The 13,765-nt window shown below is 36.9% G+C and overlaps 1 protein-coding gene and 1 pseudogene across 1 annotated transcript; one reads left to right on the plus strand and one right to left on the minus strand.

The window, feature by feature from the left end:
- Window positions 1-4,086: 4,086 nt before the first annotated feature.
- Window positions 4,087-4,955, minus strand: RpL24-like (ribosomal protein L24-like). Its single transcript, XM_066735222.1, has 2 exons — window positions 4,781-4,955; window positions 4,087-4,662 (listed from the first exon to the last, which is right to left on the minus strand). The coding sequence occupies exons 1-2, from the start codon at window positions 4,859-4,861 to the stop codon at window positions 4,219-4,221; spliced, it is 525 nt and encodes a 174-aa protein (XP_066591319.1). The 5' UTR covers window positions 4,862-4,955; the 3' UTR covers window positions 4,087-4,218.
- A 499-nt stretch (window positions 4,956-5,454) lies between these two features.
- LOC136778708 (uncharacterized) lies at window positions 5,455-6,375 on the plus strand (annotated as a pseudogene).
- Window positions 6,376-13,765: the final 7,390 nt, after the last annotated feature.

A 13,765-nucleotide genomic window follows, 5' to 3' on the forward strand; every position in this document is an offset into this window, starting at 1 on the left:
ATAAGCTCGTTGAATCCTAAACGGAAGATATTTGTAAAAAAATTTAAGAGTAGATGAAATTTTGCATATTTCTTCTTTTTCTTTTTCTTCGTTACACCATTAATTCTCGTAGCACCCTTGGAGGTCTACGGATTACTGATGCGAACAGGTGTGCCATTAACAGGGGTTCGAGCTGTTAAAAGTCGAATTGAAAACCTTAGGGGGGAAAGGGGGGGGGGGGGAGTTTACACAATTCCACCACAGTGGCCGAGATCGTAAAGTTTACAACCGTCGTATTAGTACATCATCAACAGCATCCCGACCATAAAATAGAAGCACATCGATGTTCCCGGCGAGAAACAGATTCTCGTAGCTGTGTAGTTTCTCCATTTTCAACGTTGGCCGTTGAACGTGGACGAAATAGAGTCGTAGAAATAAAATTAAGTCCGGCCACATTGGGCAAAGCATATATATTATATATTTGTCTCGTATTCTCGATCACCAAGGTCATTGTCCTTCTTTCCGATTGTTATTTTTCTACCTTTCGAGTTTAACGCGTAATTTTGACGAAACGGCTTAGAAAAGTGGTTGAAACATTTCACTTTACCGTTAACCTGATTTTTCAGAAGACGTTCCACTATTTCGAGTGCTCGTGGACGTAGAGTTTTGGACAAGCGAGAGAGGCGTGCGAGTACGTAATACCGTTTGAGTACCACGCACGAATACATGTATATATATATATATATATATATACGTTTGTGTATTTGAAATATAAATTCATCTACGCTGTACGTATAAATATATATATATATATATATATATAGTGTACGTTAACATACCGGTCTCTCTAAGGCTTAATATGATCGAGGACCTCTTCACCGCTACATCCTTAAAGACGAGCTTGTCACCTGTGAGAATATTACCAAGCACCGTCTTCGGCGTCGTCGTCGTGCTCACCCGAGCGCTTTATTCTCAAACAAGACTCCTCCCCAAAGCCAACATTCTTCTCTCGATGCTTTAATGACGAAAGCGCTTATCCACGCAGTAACGCAGATTCTCAAAGAATTACTGAACTATATATATATATATATATATTATAAAGAGATCGCATTGTATCGAGAACGTATTTTTAATCCCCGTTCAATCGACACGGTCTAACCTCTCGAGAAAATTTGACCGTTCCGGTTGCTTCTGATCCGCGTGTAAACTTTATATATATAATAAGCCGGTCAGTTGGAAGCCTTGAAGCGTAACATCGCGTTAAATCGAAGCATTTTCCGGGTTTACAGTGATGCGAATTCTTCTTTTGTCCAAAAACACGCCCCCCTCCCAATGGGACATCGATACACCTCCAGGGTTTTCAAGAGGACAAAAAAACTCAGTTCTGCAAACGTAGGTTAGTCTTCGGTCTCTATTAGCAAGAGAAAATAAACAAGGAATCCCTGACGCGTCGCCATAGGCTCTTATGATTAATCGTCGGTGAGACGATTATGTAAATCGGATGATAATTAACGATGACGAATTAATGACCGGTGTTGCGGGAGGTAGAGTCGTAACGGTTTGGAAGCTCGTTTATTTTTCTCTTGATTGGGCGATGACGACGGGACGTCATTGAAAACTCCACGATCATCCGATCTCGCAGTTCCATAACGAGAAAAGTCCATGGCGCCAAGTTTCCAAATCTCCATACGTGTAATTTCTTAGGTTAATTGTATAACGCCCAACGTGGGCTGTATAGTGTGCTACCTCCGAAGAATAACCTCAAATATGCGACAGGTGGACGTTTCATCGCATTCCAGTCTCGAGTGACTATATTCAAACTACACGACAGTGGATGCCGGATGGTGATTTCTTTCTTCTTGCCAAACGACGATTGAACCAATGAAACTACAATTGTCACCTTTACTGTGGTTTCGTTTTTTTCTTTCTTAAATTCTTCCACTTCTCTCCTTTTTTCCTTATCGTCTACATTCTAGATAGAAAGCAACAACACAGTGAAAGCAAACGAGGCTTCTATCGCGTGGAGCATCCCATTTGGTCCCATTGTGATAAGATGCGACACCGAAATTTAATTAAGTCTCCATCTATCGTAGAGACGAGTAAAACACTTTTCGATCATTCCTATATTAATTTAACAGATAACTCTTAAACGTATACCCGGAATATCACTACAAGTCACAACTCACAATAAACGTGCACGTTCGTACGAGCAGCTTGTATTAGAAGAAAAGACGAGGAAAAATCCTGTACGACAGAGCTAGAAGATTTTCGGTGGTACGAGTGTTTAATGGTCACCATAAAATAATATTGTCTCTAAAGAAATGCATGGGGCTGTCTTGAAGGAGTCGGACAAACTATTTCGGGACTACCGCGCTCAACCGGCTCTTTATTTGTTTATGCACGCATTGCATTTGTGACCTCGGAGGTGTTATTACAAGAATCTTGCGATACTACGGCAGCCACCTAGCGGGAGCGGGAGAGGCAATCATCGAAACGCTCGATCGAAGGTAGCGACATTCGTTTGATGACCCGACGGCGGCGGCGTTGACGCTCTCTTTGTCTGACATTCCACGCTCGGGAATTCTCATTCACGGTGGTGGTCGGAAAAAAGTCTTGGAAAGCCACGAGTATAGCAATCGTATATGAAAGGTACCGGTATAAGTGTGTCAACTGCTCTTGGATAATTATTAAATTTCATGACGATGAATATTTTCCAACGAGCTGAAAGCGTCTTCTTCTGCTTAGGTACAAATTTGTATGTTTATCAAAGTTCTCTTTCGGGCAATTTTGCGATTGAGTCGCGCAAGTGCCTGGAAAAGAAAGGGATAGATATAGTACATAAGGGGAGATGAGGGAGAATGGGGAGGTCGTTCAGAGAGACAAGCAGGTAATACAAAAGAAGTTAAAAATATACTCGACTTATCTGGTACTTGGCATTCTTCAAACTCGCGCGGCTATACACGAACTCTGACATCCATGCATGATACTATACTCGACCAGCTATCCTCTTTGCATCGAAAACAGAAGACCGACAGCTTCTTTGTACTACGAAGATTGTACGGACTGCGAGAGAAAGATTGTCATTTCATGCAGCCACTTGAAACGTTTCGTGGCTACCAAAGTGGAAAAGTTGCTATTGAAAAGATTAAACGGAGAGCCACGAAAATATGCACCAATTCTTACAACGGCCACTGCCAAACTTTGCATGGATATTTGCAATTCGAGCCACGCGTGTCGCCTTGTATTCCAATCAGCGTCTGTTTTCTCAGTAAACATCGCTTCGAGCTTTGCGTGTGGCCGAAAAGATTCTTTTACTCGCGCTCGAACCCGGACCAATCCTTTTCGAGCATCCTTCGGGATTGTACGAACAAGATCTTTCGAGTACAAACTGCATAAACGCTTTTTAAATTTTGAACGCGATGCGATTGTTTAATAATATCATAATTATCCCTAATAAAATGTCTCTAGCATAAAATAAAAACAAATTCCATTGCAACAATGTGAGAAGAGATTGAAATTTACATTTGGATCTAGTTGAAAGCAATTCGATTTCCATTAGTCGGGTAGGTAAAACAAACAGCAGCGGCAAAAATCAAAGGCTGATCCTTTTTGTCGATTGGCCGACGTTTTCTAAGAAGAAGCGAATATCTGCAAGCTCACGCCCTTAAAAACAACAGACAAAAAGAAAGAATTTTTGAAATCAACAGATTTGCTTCTATTTTGTCAGTCTTATACCAGTGGACCGTTGTTATTGTTGTAGCGCATTTCTCGCGTGGCCAAACAACGCGGTTTAGCTGGTAATTGCTGGAAACACAGGTCAAGTATTTACAGTCTCATCGAGGTGCAGTCACACCTCGCTCTCTGTGCCATCCACTTTTAAAGCTCCTTTCTTTCAGTCTGAAAGCGTCTGTTTGCATATCTGGACCCATGCTAAAGTGAATTTTTGCTCGTGTGTTTATTTCAACAATTTCGTGAACCTTTCAACCAAAACGTAATCATTAGAAATTACTTGAAATATTTACTAACAATATTCTTCTTTCTACATATAAATTTGTGAATGAAACAATCTTGCAGTATTAACAACTAATTTCATTGAAATGCATCAAACGCTTTGCAAAGAATATATTCATATAGTATTTATAAACTATATACATTATCAAAATTAATTATGACAGTAAACACTTATATAAGTTAATAATTTTATTAAAAAATCTAATCCTAAATAACAACTAGGTAAATTTAATTAGCTTCCATTGCCATGGGCTCTACTTCAAGCTCATCACTGGACTCTTGCACAGCTTCAGGCTCTGCCTCAGTTTCCTCTAATTTCTTACGATCCTTCAGACCAGCAGCTGGCGATCTGATAAGAGAAAGGTCTCTTTGCACTTCCTTAACATCTCTCTCTTGTTCCAATACACGTCCTTTACGTAATCTTTGCATTATGTGAAGGTTCTGTCTCCTTTGTTTAACATTTTCAACCTTCTTCATAACTTCCACTGTCTTGTTCCATAATTCTCTGTTATATTTCACTGGTATATTTCTCCTCTTTTCAAAATCGAAAGAAGGATCTATAGCCAAATCTTTTCCTACAGTCTTCCTGTACGCCTTCGTCCATTTAACTTTTCTTGGATTCTTCTTCTTCTTAAATGCTGCATGACATTTCGAACGACAAAACCTGAATATCTAAAAATGTAAGTTTGATTGAAAACATAGCCTCAACTTTCTTGTCATAAACACGTGCTATCGATATTCAAGGAAACAATCAGACAACCCGATAGAAAAATTAATTCCATTTGCCTACCTTGCAATCGTTTCGTACAAATTGGATTCCATGTCCCGGATATATCCGGGATGAGCAAAAATAACAAGTTTCAATCCGCATATTGTCGGCTAACAAACAATATCATTTAACCTAAAATCTGAATCGCGTGCTGTGAATACTGTTGGAGGCGTTGGAGCCGTCAGAGCAAGGTTGCCAAGTCCGCGATCTTGAATAGTACTACGCTCTATAGTAAGTGAATTTTGATATAAGGAATGCAGACTGCACCATGACTGCACAAAGTATAATGTCATTGGCCGCCATCTTTGTGGCATAGGTTGCCTATATACATATGTATGGCTACCACATTTATTTTGATGGCTTTATGAACAGCATACTACCAAGGTATGTAGTTTCACTAGTTTCCCCTTTTGACTGGCGCAGTGTAGCCACTTCACACGCATAGGGGCTTACGGCTTTGTGTACAATACTGCCTTCCCTGTTCAATTGTTTTTGTAGCAAAAAAGTTAATTTCTGGCATCACTGGACCACGGTGGTGCAGGGCGCCCAGTGTTGCCAAATCTGCCGTGTTTACTACCGGCCCCCTAACCGGCCATATTCATTTAACACTACACTATACAGTACATATGTATGTATGTATACTTCAAGTTCGTACATACATGCAGTTAAAAACGGAACACAGCCACGATTGGCGGGTGGGGATTTAAATGTATAACCCCATCCCCCGATTGTCACCGATAATATATAGCTTACTAAACACTTTTATCATCCTTAAACTGTATTATTTTACATTTAAATATAACAAAAGTAAAAAATTTATCATTAAAAGTGTAATGTAGCGCCAAATTAAATATATTTATATAATTCTTTGACTATTGATAATTGTACAATTTAAGGTTTGGGAGAGACCGATTTAAAAAAAATATAATAGCAAACGACGAATTGTCCTTATTGCAACAGTCGTTTAATGAAATGACAGAAGAAAGTACTGCTCTTGGAGAAAAGATATTGAATACATTTGATCTGTACTGAATATTGATCTTGAATCTATACCTAATGATATAAAGAAAGGATTAGACAAGATTTCAACAATACTAAAGTCTGAAGGATTACTTGAAATTGATAAAACTGCTTTAACTATAATCAAACAAAACCAAGTTACTAAAGAAATGAAAAAGCAGCTTAAAGAAAGAGAATTATCAGCTAAATATGATGAACTATATAAGTTGTTTTAAAAGTTTTAAAAAAAGACTAATTATTTGAACAAAGCATTAAATACTGCACTTACATTTACAATAGAATCTAATGCAGAGAAAAGAGATTCTGTTTCTACTAAAATATTTTGTTCAAAAAAATTAGGTGAATATCAACAATCTTTAGAAAAGTTGGAAGCTAACTTAGCACAAATGCAACATGATGAGATATATCTTGAAAATATACTAAAAAATTATGAAAGATATATAGAAATGAAAGGAAGGCTTATTGAAGTTAATAAATCTCTTAAAAAATATGGTGACTTACTACCAAATTTGTTACAATCTAAAACCCTTCTTGAGGAAAATAAAATAAAATATGAAAAGATTCAAGAGGAATTGAAAACTATGCTAAAAAATTGATATCAAGCAATATTGAATAATCATATTTTCTTCTATAAATTTTTTATAACATTTAGTAAAATATTTTTACAATTCACTATGTAAATATAAAGAAATTTATAACTTACACTTATATTTAAAAGCCATTCTTCGATTGTGTTTGTTGTTTGGTTGCCCTGTTTTGAACCCATTGATTTTTTAGGTCAACTTCCATAGCTTTAGCTTGATGAGCCAAGTATGTAATTTGATGTTTTTTCTTTGATTGGGAGCAGGGACCACTGTTTACAGATATTGGTCTTTGAGCAGGTTCCTCTGTTAATGCTTTAACTAACCATTCTCTTTCATTAGGTTTAATATCTTCTCAATTTATTTCTATAATCTTCGCTTCATCTGTTTCTTTATTTTTCCATTTAACTCCACGCTTGCCACAGAGGTACTCAATTGCTTTGTCATCAATTGCAATATTACCTTCAGAATCAATATGGTACTCTTATTCTGGCACTGGTAATTTTGGCCCAACCTTTGCTTCGTTCTTTATTAATATTTCTTCTCTTGGCAAATTTATAAAAATTCTTATTAATATTTTATTGAACCTTATATTACTAGATGACTCAATAGGCTCAAGTTGATTGAGATCACAAATAGGTGATGGCTGTGAACTTAACTTATTTATTTTATTTTATTGTATTTTTTAACACTATTAGTTTCTAGGCTTGTATTCCTTATTATACTTTTATTAGGAGGAAGTAAAAGTGATAACAGTCCAGATCCTTTCTATGCAAACAAACAACATAAAATAATATATATCAGACCTCAAGCAGTGATTTAGAGGATTTTCCATAAGTATTCGCGTATCGTTAGATTGTTCGCTGCAATTACCTTGTTCAATTTCAACAACATATCAAGAAATTTCACGCGAAAACGTCTGAATTGCGGTGTCTCGATTTAGTAAAAGTATTGACGAAGATGTGTATGTACAGGCTAGTATTTCGCATAGGTCAACATTGCAAAAGGAAACCCGCTTAATTAATAACCCTCAATACTTAAGGGAAATCCATATACGACATTACAGGTTAAATTCGACGGCATTATTTTCTTGACGGATTTTCAACTCATCATAGTTTTTTGGAAACAGGAGAAGATTATCTAGGGATGTACATTGGAAGATTTATGAAGAACGCGAAAGAAAATCGTTAAAAATCAATTTTATTTCCACTTTTTCCAACAATTTTCCAATTTACAAATCTATATAATTTTCCAGCGTTTCCAGAACACTATGGATGCGTTCCAAATCACGTATGCGTTTAAAGTGCTCAAATTCTATGACAAACGTAACGTAAACTACACACTGAGCATTTTATGTTCGACTCGAAATGCAACTTATGATGAATTGAAAATCTGTAGAGAAATAAGGCTGGAAAATATCGTCGAATGTGCTCTGTAATGTCACAATGAGGAATCCTATTAAATACTTTCCAATCTCAACCAATTTTTAGTTTTATAACTGCTACTAATAGGTAATACTGTATTGAATTATTCTCCATATGGAAAAGGATTATGAAAATTTTTTTCTTTAGCTTTACTTTATAAAATTTATATGCTTTTTGGTGTTTATATTTTTATCTCTTTTATGAGTTGACACAGTAAAAATATTAGCATTTTACTATAAAAAAAATGGCAGGCGCTTTAAAATAACTATAAATCTTACTTTAGATGGCTTAATCCTATTAAACTGTTTCACATTCTCATCCACTTTCTCAAACTAGAAAGAAACAATATTTTATTTTTTTAAATATATTCAGTTAAGTAGGTGATTTTACATTCATTTCTGACAAATCTGGTACAGTAATCTTGACTAGAGCTCGTTCTTTTTTCACATCCTTGTAGGCTGTAAATTTATTTCTTTATTAGGAGGAATATCATCATCTTCAATTATATTATCATTATCAATGATATTTTTAGGTTCTGACAATGCAACAAATAAAGTTTTGTTTGTAGTTTCATTAAGATTGTTCATTTGTATATTGAAGCCCAGCATCGACAACTCTGCCATTTTCAATTATGCTACGCTGTACAGTAATGGCCAGAGCGCCCTGGGGCCCTGATACTTCTATAATCGCGAATTCGAGTACCTGCACCAGTTTGCACTGATATATCTCTATCCTCTGCTTTCACATTAATTATAAAAAGATAAAGATACACTCAGCAGGCTCCACTCTCCAGTGCAGCTCTCCGAATTCACGATTAGTTCCCTTGTCTTCTCATTGAAGCCAGTGGCGCTGGTAACATTCACCACTGCTTCGTATACTTGGATAATAAAAACAACAAGTACTCTGTGTGGTCAATGATATTTCAATGGTACGAAATGAATTCCTTAACAAATCGATAACGAATCAATTTTTCTGGTCTGCCTTTTATTCTGACCTGCCAATGGGCACAGAAACTAAAGATTCCATTTGGAGACCATATCCCTGTCGGAAGACCAGTTCCAATCGGAGGCACCACATATTGGGCTGTAAGAGTAACAGCAAACGGTGAAATAAATAACGTTATACTGGTTGCATCCAACGATGCAATCAGATATCACCCAAAGATTAAAGTTATTCTGGTCGACAATTCAATTTTAAATGTTCCCATCTCTCTAGAACAGTGGAGCATGATTTCTCTTATTGATTCGAACCCGGATTTTGTACTACATTGCTCTCTTCTACAAACTAATACCTTCTCGCCATCTGTTATCGTTTTATGCAATTCTTCTATTAAAACAAATATCTGGTATGTTATTGAAACTAAAATGGCTCTGAGCGAATATGAAAATAACGGCTGGAATGTTTCACCTCTTTATTTACCTTAATTTTAAGTAGGAATGATTTGTTACGAGAATCAGATATATAATTAAAAGTTTTCTCCCATGATTGATATACCTTAATATGTATTGATGATATATAAATGCGTAAGCAATGTATTTTCTGGTTCTCGCCCTTTGCGTCATTTGTTTTATAATATAAGCCGAATTTTATTATTGGGATGAATAAATCATGAAAATCAAAGTAGTAGTCTCTATTCAGCACCATTATTTAGCTCCTAATTCAAGCTTTCTCCAATCCTTTCCTTAGAAACGATAGAACTATTGTTAAATTCAAAACTCTTCATCAATGAAGCAAAAATTTGATTTAAATTTTTTTTTCATGCACACACAATTTAATACTTTTTGCGTTACTAGAAGAATACTATTTACACGAGAGTTTGAATCATTTGTAATTAAGGAACGCGAATAAGGCGCATCTAGTAGGCGCAGAGAGAAAAGGCGACATTCATATTCCAGAGAGTGGGGGAGGGGTAGGTTGGAAGAGAAGAGGAAGCATTCGATCTGCGATGATTGATCACGAGGGAGCTACCGCCACCGTTTAATTTCAGTATTTTTCTGTACGTTATAATAAACGTAGTGACATCCACTCTTTCACCTGGTTGGCTGTTATTTTTCCTTATATTTCCTGCAACCAATTAATTAATCATCCATTAGATATGTTACATAATACAAAAATAAAAAACAGTTCAGATATCACAAATATATTATGATTCCTAAAAGTTTAGTGGTAATGGTTGAAAACTCGCCTTGTTTATCTCTGAAGCACATGGTCTTATACCCGTACCACTAAACAGGACTAAAGCTTAGTGTTGTCATCGATATAGTCAACTATAGTCTCATCTTGACCTTCGATACAGTGCTTTAGTTTGGTCTTCGTCGAAGTAACTTTTCAGCTGAAATTTCAACTCAAGATCCGTTCATTGTGTTTGATGATACAAACTTAGTACATCAGATACTCTTTACAATTCGCCTTGATATAAACGCAATATTCACTCACCAGGTGGTATGGCAAACATTATCAAAGGCGATTACAGAAGCACGTTGATTAAAATAGTGTTCGGTACATAAAGTGAAAAGTGTATATATTTACCTAGATTTAAAACAATCTACATGCAGACATGGAGGAAGCCTCGTTTGAAGATTTTATTACTGCAACGCCATATCAAGCTGAAGAAAGTGTTCCTAGTTTTATTAAAGATATTGAATCGGTAAAAGCATTACAAGAATTTTTGGTGGATCCTCGAGAAAGTATTGCATCACGTGAGAGAATATCAGGCCGCTTTCAGACTTCCGAAACTAGGAAAAATGATAGCTGCTCCTTTGTTGGGGTTGGTTCAAGTGCACAACAAAGTTACAACTGCATGAATAGAACTTACATTTTAGCACAGTATGCCGACACAGTTGCAGATGCAATTACCAGTGATGCCTTGGACGAGAAATATGTGGATCACTCATCGAATAATAAAAAAAATACAACTGTGGACCACAGGGAGTCTTATTTTTCCCTAACTCAGAAAAAAAAAATAAACAAAAATATAGAACGAGATACAAAACAGTCAGAAACCGTCGGTATAGCAAACCAGAAGATAACCACTAGAGCAGAAGGTTTAGTCGATTCGACCACCGGCTCCTCCATTACAAGTAAAATCAGTGCAGTGAATGAAAAATCTCCAAAGAAAAACGTACAACCCAAACAAGAACATATGCCAGCATCAAAAGATCGTCCAATTGCATCAGGCCAATCATGGATATATGTAAATATTATTCCAGTGCAGGTTTTTAAGGTCTGTGATAATTTTCCGTTAGCAGATGGTAATTCTTTGCCTAAGAAACTCCCGTATACCTCTAATGTCTTTACGTACACTAAGGAGAACGAACGTCGCAAATCCACTGTTTACGAGGGACAGGAAGATTCGAATTTTGTGGATAGGATAATAGCCCCACTGTGCGATTTGTCAATGTGGGTAAAAGAGCACATCGCCTACCAATCGCCGTACGAAGAGAGCGCAATTCTCAGATTACTATGTATTATGAACAGTTTGGATCCGGATGTGTATAAGAATGATCCTATAAAATATCAAGTGGTCCGTAGGACAAAATGTGAGGGAAATAGTTTCGAAACAAAGATTGTTGACAATGCACGCGTGGCTAAGCCAGCATGTCGTGTTATGGTTACGACACTACCCACAGCCGTTAAGATTGCAACAAACAGTACGAAATTCAAAGATTTGCCGGAACCATTTAACCAGGATTCGTTGGATAGAGAATGGACAATGGTACCAATGCGGACAAGCATGCCTTCACAATATCTAGTGCCATACATCGCAGCATTCATGACGTCGAGACTTTGGGCTGGACGCATCAATGTCAAGTGGAATATGGACTGGTACGATTCAACATGGCGGAAAGCGAGGACTGGAATTTATTACGGAATGCCTCGTTGCAACTCGGTGGAAATACCCGGTCCAAAAAATGTCATGCTGGTGATATTCGATTCCCACTCTCATTGCCCGGAAACAATACGTATAGCAAATGTAAACGCAGACGTCTATGAAAGAGGCAGAAAAACTAGTCCATGTGACTTCACAGCAATTTGGGAAGAATGGTTTAGGACGGAAAACATACAGGCGATAAGAGATGGTTGTCTGCAGGCTATTATAGAAATTCGTAATTTTTCGGCAATTGAGAAGACGTATGGAACTGCTTGTGCTTTGGCAGCCGAGCTATACGGTGGGTGGCAACCAGGTATATATACCTGGACAGATTCAGAGGACCCATTCTCAAATTGTCTCATAGGGGCTTATGCCTATGGGAATCCAGAATGCGCCAATACCATTGATGAGAAGAACGGGAAAATCAAGGCCAATGATTGGTCACCTAAGGAAACTGATGGAAAAACCACGAACTGGCCCGATAATGAAGACTGCTGTAAAAAATTAGTAGGATTTAATTTCGCTAGCCATAGTCCACTTCTGAGATACGCTTCTGGATCGGTACCTGTGAGAGTTATCGAAGAATTTGAGGTTATGGTCGATGAAAATGGTAAGGAGGAAAAGAAACTAAAAACTGCGTCTATATTTTGGTGTGATCCCAGTTGCAATGGTTCTTTTATTTCTGGTTATCGCGTCCGTAGTGCTTCCAGTTTGAATCGCTTAAGCGTAGCAACAGGGTTTATATTTGGAGAGTCATTAACAGTAAGATATTGTTATTGTGAAAATGCTATGGAGCTCCACAAGGTAGCACTAGAAATGGCAAGTAAAACTAATATGATGATTTTAAAAAATAATATAAGTTTGAGATATTGGATGGGAATAGACACCGAAATACCTGACGGCTCAGCAACTATAGTTTCACGACTTTCAAATGTCGTGTCTTACACTACCAACAATAGAGTATTTTTTATGAACTTGGATAATAAAAACAACCAGTACTCTGTATGGTCAAATATATTTCAATGGTACGAAATGAGTTCCTCAACAAGTCAACAATGGATGAATTTTTCTGGTCTGCCTTTTACTCTGACCTGCCAATGGGCCCAGAAACTAAAGATTCCATTTGGGGACTATATCCCTGTAGGGGGACCAGCTCGATTAAGGGGCACGAGAGATTGGGCTGTCAGAGTAAGAGCAAACGGTGGAATAAATAACGTTATACTGGTTGCATCCAATGATGCAATCAGATATCTCCCAAAGATTAAAGTTAATCTGGTCGACAATTCTATTTTAAATGTTCCTATCGCTCTAGAGCAGTGGAGCATGATCTCTCTTATTGATTCGAACCCGGTATTTGCATCATTTACCAGTTTCTTTCAAACTAATACTTTTTCGGCATCTGTTACCGTTTTAGGCGATTCTTCTATCGATACAAATAACTGGTATATTGTTGATAGTAAAATGGCTTTGAGCGGGTATGAAAATAACGGCTGGTATATCTCACCTCTTTATTTACCTATAATTTTAAGTAAGGGTGAATTGTTACGAGAATCAATTATATAATTAAAAGTATTCTCCCATCATTGGTGTGCGTAAATATATATGTATTGAAGATATATAAATGCGTAAGCAATGTATTATAGGGATCTCGCCCTTTCCGGCATTTCTATTATAATATAAGGAAATATTTATATTTGAGATTAAAAAATCATGAAAATCAAAGTAGTAGCCTCTTTTAAAAAATGTTAGTTAGTTCCTAATTCAAGCTTCCTTCAATCCTTACTTTAGAAATAATAGAACAATTGTTAAATTCGAAACCTTTTGTTAATAAAGCAATAATATAATTTATCTATTTTTTGTATGCACAGTTCATTACTTTTTTCGTTAGTAGACGAATACTGTTTCCACTTTCCACAAGAGTTTGAATCATGTGAGATTGAGGAACGAGACTAAGGCGCATCTAGTAAGCGCAGAGAAAAGGCGACATTCATATTCCAGAGAGTGGGGGAGGGGTAGGTTGAAACAGGTTGAAAGAGAAGAAGAAGCATTCGATCTTTGCGATCATTGATCGCGACAGAACTAGTCCCAGCGTTTAATTTCAGTATTTTTT

This window comes from Prorops nasuta, unplaced genomic scaffold, assembly GCF_024137725.1.
Source record: "Prorops nasuta isolate Cenicafe-Biocafe unplaced genomic scaffold, Cenicafe_Pnas_1.2 PNAS00014, whole genome shotgun sequence".
Taxonomy (NCBI): domain Eukaryota; kingdom Metazoa; phylum Arthropoda; class Insecta; order Hymenoptera; family Bethylidae; genus Prorops; species Prorops nasuta.

Coding starts and splice junctions, on each gene's coding strand:
- RpL24-like (XM_066735222.1), bottom strand. CDS start 4,861: ATGCGGATTGAAACTTGTTATTTTTGCTCATCCCGGATATATCCGGGA. Junction 4,663..4,780: donor TTGTACGAAACGATTGCAAG/GTAGGCAAATGG, acceptor TTACATTTTTAG/ATATTCAGGTTTTGTCGTTC.